This window comes from Anarrhichthys ocellatus, unplaced genomic scaffold, assembly GCF_004355925.1.
Source record: "Anarrhichthys ocellatus isolate YVR2014 unplaced genomic scaffold, GSC_Weel_1.0 scaffold66, whole genome shotgun sequence".
NCBI classification, from domain to species: Eukaryota; Metazoa; Chordata; class Actinopteri; order Perciformes; family Anarhichadidae; genus Anarrhichthys; species Anarrhichthys ocellatus.
Window position 1 is genome coordinate 132,689 of NW_022280096.1, and position 13,624 is coordinate 146,312.

At 45.5% G+C, this 13,624-nt stretch overlaps 1 protein-coding gene across 9 annotated transcripts in view; it reads left to right on the forward strand.

Moving 5' to 3' along the window:
• Window positions 1–13,617, forward strand: part of cdc42bpab (CDC42 binding protein kinase alpha (DMPK-like) b) — a 67,524-nt gene extending 53,907 nt beyond the window's left edge. For 2 of the 9 annotated variants that reach the window (XM_031872745.1, XM_031872747.1), the window contains 25 exons: window positions 58–163; window positions 374–522; window positions 671–762; window positions 1,272–1,348; window positions 1,599–1,646; window positions 3,064–3,102; window positions 3,718–3,837; window positions 4,664–4,747; window positions 4,870–4,975; window positions 5,258–5,394; window positions 5,695–5,834; window positions 6,582–6,663; window positions 6,783–7,002; window positions 7,309–7,371; window positions 7,523–7,776; window positions 7,910–8,034; window positions 8,334–8,548; window positions 8,634–8,731; window positions 9,452–9,536; window positions 9,864–9,987; window positions 10,397–10,514; window positions 11,042–11,159; window positions 11,277–11,434; window positions 12,126–12,200; window positions 13,473–13,617. In XM_031872745.1, coding sequence (XP_031728605.1) covers window positions 58–163; window positions 374–522; window positions 671–762; window positions 1,272–1,348; window positions 1,599–1,646; window positions 3,064–3,102; window positions 3,718–3,837; window positions 4,664–4,747; window positions 4,870–4,975; window positions 5,258–5,394; window positions 5,695–5,834; window positions 6,582–6,663; window positions 6,783–7,002; window positions 7,309–7,371; window positions 7,523–7,776; window positions 7,910–8,034; window positions 8,334–8,548; window positions 8,634–8,731; window positions 9,452–9,536; window positions 9,864–9,987; window positions 10,397–10,514; window positions 11,042–11,159; window positions 11,277–11,434; window positions 12,126–12,200; window positions 13,473–13,604 — 2,965 coding nt within the window. In that variant the 3' untranslated portion in view covers window positions 13,605–13,617. The remainder of the gene's footprint in view (window positions 1–57; window positions 164–373; window positions 523–670; window positions 763–1,271; window positions 1,349–1,598; window positions 1,647–3,063; window positions 3,103–3,717; window positions 3,838–4,663; window positions 4,748–4,869; window positions 4,976–5,257; window positions 5,395–5,694; window positions 5,835–6,581; window positions 6,664–6,782; window positions 7,003–7,308; window positions 7,372–7,522; window positions 7,777–7,909; window positions 8,035–8,333; window positions 8,549–8,633; window positions 8,732–9,451; window positions 9,537–9,863; window positions 9,988–10,396; window positions 10,515–11,041; window positions 11,160–11,276; window positions 11,435–12,125; window positions 12,201–13,472) is intronic. The other 7 variants (XM_031872748.1, XM_031872749.1, XM_031872751.1 and 4 more) reach the window with 7 other exon arrangements.
• Window positions 13,618–13,624: the final 7 nt, after the last annotated feature.

Sequence of the window (13,624 nt, forward strand, 5' to 3'; positions counted from 1 at the left end):
GTGTGTGTGTGTGTGTGTGTGTGTGTGTGTGTGTGTGTGTGTGTGTGTTTTCTGCAGGGTGAGTGATGAGAAGGATGCTCGGGGCTACCTGCAGGCTCTGGCCACTAAGATGACAGAAGAGCTGGAGGGACTGAGAAACACCAGCCTGGGAGCGAGAGCCACGGTGACATACACACACACACACACACTCTCTGCCTCAAACTACGGTAGAGGCTGTTAAGTCAAATGAAAAATCCTCTATTATTTAGATGCAGGCTGTAATTAAGATAGAGATGATGAATGTCCTCCTCCTGTACTCCTCCTCTCTCACTTCTCCTTCCATCTTTTACCGTTTTTTGTTTCATTTACTAACTTTCTTTCCTCTGTGTTCCAGGACATGCCGTGGAAGATGCGGCGCTTCGCCAAGCTGGACATGTCGGCCCGTCTGGAGCTGCAGTCTGCCTTAGACGCTGAGATTAGAGCCAAGCAGGGCATCCAGGATGAGTTGAACAAGGTCAAGGCCAACAACATGTCCACAGAATGGTACGGATACTTTGTAACATCAGTGAAAACATGAATTATTCAAAAACAAATTCACTGAAAAACATTAGTTTTGTTGTTTGTTTCTTAAAGAAAAAAATCTTTGAAAGTCTGGATAGTATGTGACTCATCGTTGTCTGTGAACCACCAGTAAACTGCAGGATGTGGAGAGTAAGAACCAGGAGCTGCTGGCCGAGATCGACAGGCTGAAGAAGGAGACGGAAGAGCTGCGGCTACGAAGAGGTACGACTGAAAATATATCAAACGACCTCCGTTTTCTTGTCACCATAATGCACAAAGAATGACGTGGCAAATGTGTTGATGTATATATTTATAATTTCTACTTATATTAAAGTGCTAATGGCCCATTGATGCAGACAAAAACATACCCTTGCTATTGTTATAATACATTTTTCAAATACAGTGGTCTTTGAAAATACATGGGAGGATACGTTATATTGACGTCCCGATGGTTGAATGGACACGGCACACTGAAACTTTTCGTGAGAGATTCTCTGTAAAAGGAGGGATAACTACACCAGGGACCCAAATTAGAGGGTTTTGCGTCAGCAGCCCTATTTTAGAAATACAACCATGTGCTATATACATGAAATGTATTGTTACTAAGGTCATATGAAACACCCCCCATGTCTGAGAAATGGTCCTGTGACTCATTTTGTTTAAGTCACCCTTTGATGTCTTAATATCACTACTTAATCACCACGATTGTGTTATTTGTTCTGTGTCTGTAGGTGTCAAGCACCAGGATTCCCAGAATTCCTTCTTGGCTTTTCTCAACGCCCCCACGTCAGCGCTAGACCAGTTTGATGTAAGTATTCAGGACAAAAAATCTGAACAGAGGCTGATATGTGATCAACCCTAAATCTGTCTGCAATTAAAGATTTGAAATCTATGCTCATAAACAACCTCAAAATCATAAGTCTGCAGTAAATAAAATTATATCTGTGCTTTTTCTTCATGCTTTTATGTTGGTTTCTTTGTTCACATACATTTCTTGAGATCTTTATTTTTGTTCTATCCTTTTGGTTGTTTCCTTGCTTCATTCTCTGGTACATCAGGACTCTTATTCCTCATCCTCATCTTCTTTAATTGAGTTTTGGGAAGACGTAAGTTTCTCTTGATTAGGCAGAGGTCTGTGTGTGTGTGTGTAGCAGTAGCTGTATGCTGTAGGACTCTGAGTATTTTATTAGCAGAGAAAGACGAAAGACAGGATAGATCTGTCTCCATATTGCGTCTTGTGAGTTTGTGCCTGTGCATCAGTGTAACTGAGAGAAGAACCACTGCAAAAACTGTCAGTCCTTTCATTTTAACAAGGTCTAAATCTTATTTTTTTACTACAAGTACAAAATACATGCAATGAGATTAATTAATGTGCTTCTAATTCACATTAATTAATTTGCTTCTAGTGCATATACTTGTTAAGATTGTGTTGTTTTTTTTGCAGTCTGCTGCCATTTTATTCTGTTGCTTGCTAGTTCTTTTAGGCCAGTGGGCTAGTTGAATGGCTTTGTATTAGCTTTCTGGTGCTAGAACAGAACCACTACGTACATTTTCTAAATCCCCTTTCCTCTATTGTTTTATCATTTTTGTAGCCAGAAAGAGAACTTGAGTTGTCGCTGTGCTCCATGTTTGCTTTTCCAGCTCACTTCCCATCACCATGTGTATTTTTTCCATTTGCACCCATCCACCCTTTCCAGCCTCTGTCCTCATCTCAACTCTGGTGGACATACAGTAGTCTAACGCAGTGATTCCTAACTTGGGGAACTGTTTCCCAGGTTGTACTTGAGCAATTGCCAGGGAGCATGTTGAAAGCTCAACTAATTAACTCATCTGAACTAAACTAAGTCAACTACAATATATAGAAATTGTGATTTAATTGAAGAAATGCATCTACAATTTTTGTTGTGGAGACAAATAAACAAAAAATATCACAAACTAGTGTGGTCTTAAGTTAATTTGATATAGCAAGTAAGCTGCCAATCAATCTGAGTCAGATAAATGGTTGAAATAGTTAGCTAACAGTAATGCATAAATGGGTGCAATAGTTAGCTAAAAGTAATGCATAAGTGGTTGAAATAGTTAGCTAAATGTAATGGATAAATGGGTGAAATAGTTAGCTAAAAGTAATGCATCAATGGGTGAAATAGTTAGCTAAAAGTAATGCATCAATGGGTGAAATAGTTGGCTAAAAGTAATGGATAAATGGTTGAAATAGTTAGCTAAATGTAATGGATAAATGGGTGAAATAGTTAGCTAAATGTAATGGATAAATGGGTGAAATAGTTAGCTAAATGTAATGGATAAATGGGTGAAATAGTTAGCTAAAAGTAATGGATAAACGGCTGTGTTGGTTATAAAACAAGAGGTCGGAAACCACTGAACTGATGTAATACAGGCTTATATTACCATTTTCATGTTTCTCCCTCAGTCTGTTTAACTGTGTTTTCAGCTCTGTTAGACAGCCTTTCTGATATTCGCTCATCTCTCTATCTCTGCCACTCTCTGCCTCTCCTGCCACTGAAGCGCTCGCCATCCGTTGGCCCATCTAGCAAAGGCAGACGCGTAAGCACCATCACTGCGCTCTGTGATTTCATTGAGCCCTTCTAAATGTGCTGTCTCGTCACATTGATGTTTGATTTGTGTGTGGATCTCCTGTGTATGTTTACTGTGGCTGTCTGATTGCATGGCATGGGTTCTGAGAAATATATTTTGACATTTGTGTGTGTGGCAAATGTGTCTGATATTCTTTGTTTTATTTGGGTATTCCTTTTTGTGCTGCCTGTGTGCATTGGTGTTTATGAATGGCCATGCATGGTGTATGGCGTATGCTTGTGGTGTCTCAAATTAGCATGGTCCCTGGGCTGTGATGTGTTCCCGTGTGGTACAATACATGGGGTACAATAAAGTTGTGGTGGTTTTCCTTTGTGGCTTTTAAAGTCCAGTGACTATGACGACATATATTGACAATATTTGTGTATACTGTCTCCCATTTGTGTATCATGGCACCCGCTACTTCTCTCTAAGTTTGAATGCATCATATTGTTCTTTGGTTTGTTTTGTTAAATTAAAACTCTCCTTTCCATCTCTCTCTTTTTGTCCTTCTTTTCTCACTTATCCTTTCTCACTTTTCCCCTGTGTCCTCTCCTGCTCCTCCATCTTGCCTCTCTCTCTCCTCAGGTGGACTCTATTGATAACTTCACCCCCTCCAACACTCCATCCAGGGAAGATGACCCCAAGTCCCACCTTAAGTCCCGCTCGCGGTCACCCTCCATGGCTAGTGATATGGAGCCCATAGAGGTCAGACAATCCCCAAGTCTGTTATTGTAACGAGGCTGGTATCCTACCAGCAACATAGATGTAGAAGATGTCTGAGTACAAGAGGACTTTATATCGGGTGTAATTCCCTATCCTATCCTATCCCCAGTTAGGTCTGATTTAGAAGATGTGCATTGGAATAATGAAGATTATGAGACTGGTATAGTTCTGATGGCAGATCTGTATGTCTGGCATGTGGAGGAAGAAAAAAAAATTCGTCCAAATATCCTTCATACCAACTCAAGCAGCTGAAACTGACTCAGCATCTCACAATACCACATTTGTCAAATAGGTCAGCCCATGTGAATTGCAAGTAACTCAATTATAGAGAAATGTGAGCCGTGCATTGAAAAGGAGGAGAACATTGAGGCCAGCAGTAGACTTCAGTCTGTAGACTTCAGTGTCCTAATTGGGACTCGTGGTGCATGTAGGAGCAGATATATGACTTGCAAGTTCCTCAAATTAAAAAAGTATTAATGGAGTCAACCTAAAGCTAGTTGAACTGTATGGATGTGAACAGAGAATATGCATCATTGCTAATATTCTGCTAATAGAAGCCTGTTGGAAACTGAAGAGAACTTTTGATCTCCAAATCCGTGCACCGTGGCGCTCAATTTGAAATACTGCGTTTGTTCAATTTATTGCCAGCTCTAACTCCATCCTTAGCTCTGACTTCACAGAAGGTCTTGTTCTAGCATTTTGTTTCTTGGGAAGCTTTGGCCTAGAAGACCAGTAATCACGTTTAATGTACATTGATCACAAACACAGCGTCTCACTGCTGCGTGTTTTTGTGTGTTCTATGGTGCAGTTGATAGACCATCCTCCTCGCACAGTCCAGACCCCCACCGTGCGCTCAGGAGGGTACGGCAGCATTGGACGCTCCTCTCCCAAGGTCAGACATTCTTCTGTAGGCTCACACTTCATTGTTGAACTTTGCCACAACAGACTTCATGTGTTGTTAATAACCACTGATTGTGTCTCTCTTGCTCGATCATTTCTTCATGCACTCCACAGCCCAAAGCACATCAGTTTGTGGTGAAGTCATTCAGCACTCCCACTAAGTGTAACCAGTGCACTTCCCTCATGGTGGGGCTCATACGTCAAGGCTGCACCTGTGAAGGTAAGGACAGGAATATCGAAACTGTGATTTAAACTGTTCTGCCAACTCTGATTTAACCCGCAGACACCATTAAATCTCTATAACACACCCAAAACCTGCATAATATATTGCCTCAATGATCCCAGTTTATATTATTCTCATCTTAAAGTTCAACTAATTCCCAATTTAAAGATTAAAACTACAAAGCTAGCTCGCCTTTTTCCATTGATTTTAAAATCTGATGCATGACCAGTTAAACACCTCATTCGTCCTCATCTTGTCTCCGTCTCTCTCCTTGTCCAGTGTGTAACTTCTCCTGCCATGTAACCTGTGCGGACAAGGCTCCGGCTGTGTGTCCCGTTCCCCAGGACCAGACCAAGGGCCCGCTGGGTATCGACCCTCAGAGGGGTATTGGTACTGCGTACGAAGGACACGTCAGGGTGAGTCAGGCCCTGGTTGTCTATGCCTTCAGATAGTTACTTCAAGATTGAACATTCAGTCTCCCTGCTTTCTTCCCAAATCCACACAAACGTTAACACGAGCTGTAGGTTTTGGTTACACTTGGATTTGAGGTGTCTTACAGTACCATGACGGCTCACACTTGAGTGCAGATGCCCCAAGTGGGAATTCAATCTGAATTGTCACCTTTGCATTTCTAACACTGTAGAAGGTATTTTTGCTACGAGCTTCGGTGTAGGTCCATGTTGTTTCACTTACCCATGTCTCTGTGTCTGTCCTAGGTGCCCAAACCAACAGGAGTGAAGAAAGGTTGGCAGAGAGCGATGGCTGTGGTGTGTGACTTCAAACTGTTCCTCTACGAACTGGGAGAAGGAAAAGCCACGCAACCAAGTGTAGTAGTCAGCCAAGTCATAGATATGAGGTAGGAGAAGTGTGGAAACTCTTCTTAGTCATTAATGAATACTCTATTCTGTCCTACATAGTTTGGTGGTTTGGTTTAGCTGATAAATGTGACACAGACAAAAAGCAAATAGTCACATTTCAGAAGCTGAAACTAGAAGATGTTCGAAATTTTTGCTAGAAAAATGACTCAATAGATGATCAAATAGTTGCAGATTCATTTTCTGTCGAATCATTTAATGTATTAATAATCTCTATAAACATATCTTTATCTGCATCTGAATCTGTACACAAGATTTTGGTTTTGGAAGCGTTCTGGTTTCTGTTTGCATTCCATTTGTAGTCTGAGTAGTATCGACCAATCACGTTTGAGCGGCTTTGGTTGAATGCAGGTAAACATCTGTGAGGAGAGTTAAAGAGGCAGACCGCACTGGCCGAAATGCAATCTAGGGACACTGGCTATCGTCTGACGATGATTTAGCATTTTATTAACTAAAACATTATCTGCATTGAAACATGAAACAATCGGGTCGTCTCTCAACTCCAACTTCATTTTCGCATCTTCATCTTCATCGTGCAAGGGGAATAAATTCTGAGGCGGATAACTGCTGGCTTCACCGGAACCACAGATATATTCTCCATTGCCCCCAGAGGCTTTAATTGTCATGAAATGGATGGGCTATGGATTCTGAGGTTGTAGAATATTCGACCAATCGTGGCAGCTCTAGGTCCTGGATGTCTAACCTTCGATCTCATTCCTGTCATCCAGGGATGAAGAGTTTTCAGTCAGTTCTGTCCTGGCCTCTGATGTCATCCACGCCAGCCGCAAAGATATCCCTTGTATATTCAGAGTAAGTTTTCTTTATTGTTTTGTTTTTAGCAACCTAAAGTTTCCAAATGACCTGAATCCCACGAAATTCTGAAATACTATTCAACACGTGATGTGACCTTTCACCTCTTCTCTCCTCAGGTGACAGCGTCCCAGCTCTCCCACTCCAGCAACCACAAGCCCTCCATCCTGATCCTGGCAGACAGCGATCAGGAGAGGAACAAATGGGTGGGCCTCCTCAACGAGCTCCACCGCATCCTCAAGAAGAACAAGCTCAAGGAGCGCTTCGTCTACGTCCCCAAGGAGGCTTACGACAGCACCCTGCCGCTCATCAAGACAACACAGTCTGCTGCTATCATTGGTGGGCCTTCAACACTCACAGTACTACAAGAAAACATGATACGTCCCTGCTGATCAGGATCCCAGATGTACATTCTGTCTGGTTTCTATGCAGTAATTATCTCAACAATAGACGGCTCTGTCTTTGTGTGTTTGCAGCCGGGTGTAGTTGTTCCAGGTACAGCTGTTTTCTTTACAGAGAACCAATTAGTTTCCTGTTGCGTTTGGTTTTCATCGTGTTGTGAAAATAGAAACTAGCAGATTGGAACCTTTTCTGTCTCCGTACTGGCACTGAAATGGACGCCTGCTTCATTTGCTTTGCCCTCAGATCACGAGCGTGTCGCTCTGGGCAACGAGGAAGGCCTTTTCGTCATCCATGTCACCAAAGATGGTAAGATCCACTCTCGAGGATCTGTTCTGTGTCCTTGTTCACTTGTTTTGTTCCCTTCCCCCTCTTGCGGTTGTAAATGTGCTACTGTGTGTTCTTGTTACTCCTTTCTCTCCCTCCTTTGTCCTCACTTCTTTATTCACTCCGTCCTCAGAAATAATCCGGGTGGGGGACAACAAGAAGGTGCACCACATCGACCTGATTCTCCAGGAGCAGCTGCTGGCGGTCATCTCCGGCAGGAACCGCCACGTCCGTCTCTTCCCCACGCAGGCCTTGGACGGCCGTGAGACCGAGTCCTACAAGCTGGCTGAGACAAAAGGCTGCCAGACCGTTGTCTCCGGCCCCGTCCGCAACGGCTCGCTCACCTGCCTGTGCGTGGCCATGAAGAGACAAATCATATGCTACGAGGTCAGAACACACAGACCGGCTTCTCTGAATAATTAATAATGAATTAATCATTTCTTTCTCGCTAACTTGAGTGCTGTGTTATTTAGCTTTTTGTTTATCTAATTGATATCACTTTCTGCTGTAAAATCTCCAGGTGAATAAGAGTAAAGGACGTCACCGTCGACTACGAGAGGTGCAGGCCCCGGGGCCCGTTCAGTGGATGGGTCTGCTCACCGAGCGTCTCTATGTGGGCTACCAGTCTGGCTTCACCCGCTACAGGTACTCTACCTGCTCACGGACTGATCTAGATACAGTGGAGATGCTATTTTAATGGTTCTAATGTCTGTTTCTGTTGTTACCATATGTTACGGTTTGTTTATTTCTTATCATTTACCCTGCTGAAATAATGGACAGAGATGTGGACTAGAGTCACTTAATAAGGTCTCCACTTGATTTGAACTGATTGACTGAAAAAATGACTTTGCAGTTGCTGAAGACTTGGACCAAATGATTTGAATCACATGTCTGATATATCAACTAAATTATCTTGGTGAATCTGACTCTGATGACCTCCACAGTGTCCATGGTGACATGTCCCCTGTCAACCTGCTCCACCACGAGGACCACACCCTGGCCTTCATCCCCCAGCAGAACCTGGAGGCCCTCTGTGCTGTGGAGATCTCCAGCAAGGAGCTGCTGCTGTGCTTCAGCGCCATCGGCGTATACGTGGACTCCCAGGGCCGCAGGTCACGTCAGCAGGAGCTGATGTGGCCAGCTGTTCCCAACTCTGCCTGTGAGTGCAGGGAATCCTGTTCAGTCACATGGTGATGAAATGAAGAGGCAGATTTCTGAACAAAATTACTTTTCCTTTTGTCCAGGCTACAACGCCCCCTACCTGTCAGTGTACAGCGAGAACGCCGTCGATGTGTTTGATGTCAACACCATGGAGTGGATTCAGACCATCCCTCTCAAGAAGGTCAGTGCTGTGGACGTTGTTCTGTTGTGAATATGACACGACTAAAGCAGGGGGCAGCCTCCAGGTCTGAAAAGTGAAGCCAATGCTTCATGCCTTAAACCTGCATTCTCTCTAATGTCAACCAGGGGGCGACTCCTCTGGTTGTAGAAGTCTATGAGAAAATGACTCTACTTCTCTCTTGATTTATTACCTCAGTAAACATTGTAAACATGAGTTTATGGTCTCAATCTCTAGTTTCAAGTCTTCTTCAATACAGCATGATGTTCATTTAGTAAATGATGGTCCATTTAGAGTCAAACAGACCATAAAGCAGGGGATGCTTTAGATATTGGTCGTCTCTAAATGTCTTATTCAGCATTGGGTTGTACTTAGCTTCACTCTCTCGTGTCACTTCTGCTTACAGAAACACAAAATGGTGACGGCTCAAATGTAAAACTCATTGTTTCTAAACCGTAGATGTCTCGGTGACTTTGTCCACGTCTTCTATAGTCTATCTATGGTGTTGAGTCCCCCAGACACCTGGATGCATCTCTGGCTCCACCTGGTGGATTAGATGAATGAATCCTATTTGCCTCTTTCACCATAGCAACCAGACTTATTCTTCTGATTGCCACCCCGCCATATTGATAGATGAAATAACTCCAGATTTTACTTCAGATTTGTGATTACTGATCAGAAATCCGTTTTGCTTAATGATAGATGTCTCTACTTCCCCTTCAGGTGCGCCCCCTGAACGTTGACGGCTCTCTGAACCTGCTGGGACTGGAAACAGTCCGGCTCATCTACTTTAGAAACAAGATGGCCGGTAAGAACACCACGCGGCTAAAAACTACAAAAATGTCAAGGATGACAGAGTCCATTCTGAAAGATGTATTCCATTGTAAAGTCGAGGGTGTTTAGCTCCAGCAGGAGATGTAGCTGCAGTTGTCACTGCAGGCCTTGGAATGGATGGGCTCTTATTTGCTCACTGTTTAACCCTTCATCTGCTCCTTACATAACATGTTCTGTACAACAAAAGCAGCTTGAGTAACAGCAGAAGGTTTGACTTGCCACTCTAAATCACCAAAGCACATTTGCATCGCTTTGTAGTCGTTCACGTAAACATGCCTGCGGCTTTGTTGCGCTCTTCCAGAGGGCGATGAGCTGGTCGTCCCGGAGACGTCAGACAACAGCAGGAAGCAGATGGTGCGCAGCATGAACAACAAGAGACGCTTCTCCTTCAGGGTGCCGGAGGAAGAGCGGCTTCAGCAGAGGAGGTCGGTACCTGCAGGACGAGGCACATTTATACTTGCTCTGCATCACCCGAGATTTGTCTCTGCTTTTGCAATCCTGTCACCAGTTTAAGCCTCAGCTTCTTGTGCAGCCTGTGTGTTGCCATGTAGAAGTTAATAAGCTTCTTATTGCATATCCATGGACCAGTTGGTAACAGCACTGGTACCACTGATTTCATCATCACTATGTTTTAAGACTGGAGGAAAGCTAATGAAATGCAAACGTTGTCAGTAGAAACGAATCACTTTCAACACTTAAGTCATCAAATACACTTGCTTGTACAGCTGCCTTCTCGTTGAAGAGCATGCAGGGGAACCAAAACCAATATTACATGTTGTAGATATTCGACAGCAGTAAAAACGACTTATCTTCTCTTTGTGTTTGTGTTTCCAGAGAGATGCTGCGAGATCCAGAGATGAGGAACAAGCTGATCTCTAACCCCACCAACTTCAACCACGTGGCCCACATGGGACCAGGAGATGGGATCCAGATCCTTAAAGACTTACCCATGGTACACTCACACATACATTTATATACATGCATACACACACACACACTTGCATAAGTACATACAGGTGCACACACACTGTTCTTAAAGACTTGTTTAGGAAGACTGGAGCACACAAACATAGAGGTACATATTCAAACAGACACACTGGGACTGTTTGAATTGTGTGTGTTTGTAGACCGGCTTTTGTAGACCCCACCACCACCACCCTGCAGCATGTCAACAATTGAGCAGAGTCTCAGTTTCCAAATGATTCCCTGTTTTGTGAACGAACCTGAAAAGCTTGGTTGAGTCACACGATGAGCCTCCTCCCCCTCAAATGTTCCTCTCATGCTGCTCCTCCTGACCGGCTGTGCGTTAACGGAGACCATGCATGTGCCTCTCTGCTCAAACCTCAGTGGCCAATCACCCGCGGCGCCACCTTTGTGTTCAGCTGTAGAGCATGTCGTCCATCCACGCTCCTCACTCCTGTCCCCTGCACTGCACTCTGTGTTGTGTGTGTGTGTTTGCTCTGTGCGTGTTTAAACCAGAACGTTCGTGTTCAGGAGAGCCGCGCGGGCTTCAGCGGTTCGGTCAGCATCCCCTCCATCACCAAGAACCGCGGCGAGCCAGGCCGCTCCATGAGCGCCAGCAGCGGACTGGGCATACGTGAGTAACCACAGGACCCCATCGCTCCTCGTAGAACCAGAGTCACTTCAGTAACTTCCATCCCCCGCGGCATGAATTTCTTTCTCAAGTATTCTTCCGTCCGTCCTCTCCGTCCAGGCTCGTCCTCCCAGAACGGCAGCGCCCTGCGCAGAGAGCTATCCAGCGGAAGCTACGGATCCAAACGGCAGACCATGACCTCTCCCTCTGAGAGCTCGCTGTCCTCTGGCGGAGGCATGGACTGTGGTGACGCTCCACTCTCCCAGTTTGACAGAGAGGTCCGTAAATACACCGTCACTGTACACATCACAAGAGTCTATGTGAAACACTGTCTTTAAAGAGAGTTTGTTACGGATGGCCGTCATCCAAATGCACATCATGATTGTAGAAGCTAGACGTTATCAAGTGTTTGAAGAAGTGATCCCATTGTTCCCCATTGAAAGAACTCCTCCCTGTCCCATCCGTCACAAACATCCCGGCCTCTGGGCGCAGGCCTCTCACCTCATCCACCTCTCTGACCCACTGGTTGGCTCCCTTCTCTCCCTGTATAGCCTCTCAATGGTACCTGCTTTAGCTCGGGCTAGTTGTTGCCTCAAACGACTGAATTGAACTACTGTTGATTAACAGTTTGAACCCATCTTTAACACCTGAGATGTAAGTGGAGTCAGACAGAGGTGGCGTTTCGTCAATCATCCTCCCCTATGTTGCTTCCTGTTCACGTAGCACCATCGGTTTTATACATTTCCTTACAAATACAATGGATCAAACGATAAATACATCAGCTCTTGCGGCAACTTCTACCTCCCGCCCACCCATCCACCCAGACCGCCTGCCATCCTCCCCGTGACCCCCCTTCCCCCATCAGCTCCATTGTTGGCCCATCCCACTCAGCTGTGCCTCGCCCCCCCCTCTCCCGCCCCAGCATGTTGTCTGTGGGCCGGGCGCTGAGTTCTGAACTCTCCTCTGCAGTGGCAGGCAGTCTCACCGTCGGAGAAGACCCCCGATCTGAAAAGGGCTTTAAGGACCCTGCTTAGTAAGATGAAGGTAATGTCAACAGCTGCCACGGCTGCACCCAAACACACAACGGCGAGCACGAAGAACACACTGTGTCATTTTCAATATCTGTCAAACAAACACATCAGCACGAGGTGCGTTTGAAGCTGTAGTCACATGTTAGCCAAGCCTCCGCCCTGCCACGGCTCTCGCTGCTCCATTTCAGCCCCGTCACCTCAGCAGCATCTGTTTCACCACAGCATCAGTCTGCCCTCGCCTGGCCTGTGTCATGTGTCCCTTTTCTGATTTGAATAGGCTGCTGCTTCTGAACACGTCGTCCCACAATCACAGAGCATGTCTGCTTCCACTCAGCCCCATAACCAAGAGCAGTCCGGCTCAGAGCACAACTAGGCCAGACGGATACCCAACAATGAGCGTGCTCAGGGTCCACTCGGCTCCCTGCAGGATATCACTCTTTCTGTGAAGGGAAAATACATCAAAGTGATTGATTTCATTAGATTGCATCTCTGGTTCAAAAGACAATGACTGACTGGTTCGTATGGGTGTCGCATAGACAAATGTAGCTGGGCAGTGCTTCTCCCAATACACAAACTCTGCAGCCTCTGCAGTCAACACATAAAGAACAGACAGCTGCCCATCTATATTGACTTGTGAAAGGCTCCTGTGTGTGAGATGTGAGGAATAGATGGCTGATAGCACTTTGCAGTGTGAGTGTGTGAACGCGTGACGCTTCATAGCTACGGTGTGTTGTTACTGCAGCCGTAGATGGTGGAGGTGAGGCAGTGGAGCTTAGAGGGAAGGAGTGGCAGGCATCCTGTCTGGTTTAATGTCCTCACATAAGTCAGTCATACTGTATGTGCTGTACAGTATGAAGGGTTACCCCCCCCTCCCCCTCATCTGGCCTGGCTGCATGTTTGTTTTCCTTCAGCTGATCATTTCTGGTCAATTGAGCTGTTCATGTGCTGATGATGTGGAATGTAGTGGAAGACGAGGGTGGGGTGGGGGGGAGCAATGATTGAATTCAATCTGCCTTTCCATCTGTCCTCCCCCCTAAACAGGGAGACAGAATCTGCATGCTTACATAGAGCAGAGCAGGGAGCCTTCATCCCCCACAAGTCCACACAGAATCAGTTACTTTAGAGGACTGACACATAGAATTACTGTAGTTTATGTTTATGTAGAATTGCTGCTTTCATCATCTGATTTATGCACTTTTACCCCTTTTCACCCACTTTCTTCACCTCTCTCTCTCTCTCTCTCTCTCTCTCTCTCTCTCTCTCCATTCCTCTCCTCCTCCTCCAGGATTCGGACTCGCCCCGTCACTCCACAGCCTCCAACAGTTCCACCTTCAGCAGCCCTCCCAGTCCGGCCTCCCCACACAAGGCCAAGTCCCTGTCCCTGGAGAGCACAGACCGCATGGGCTGGGACACATGAGCCTCCGTCAGCCCCCCCCA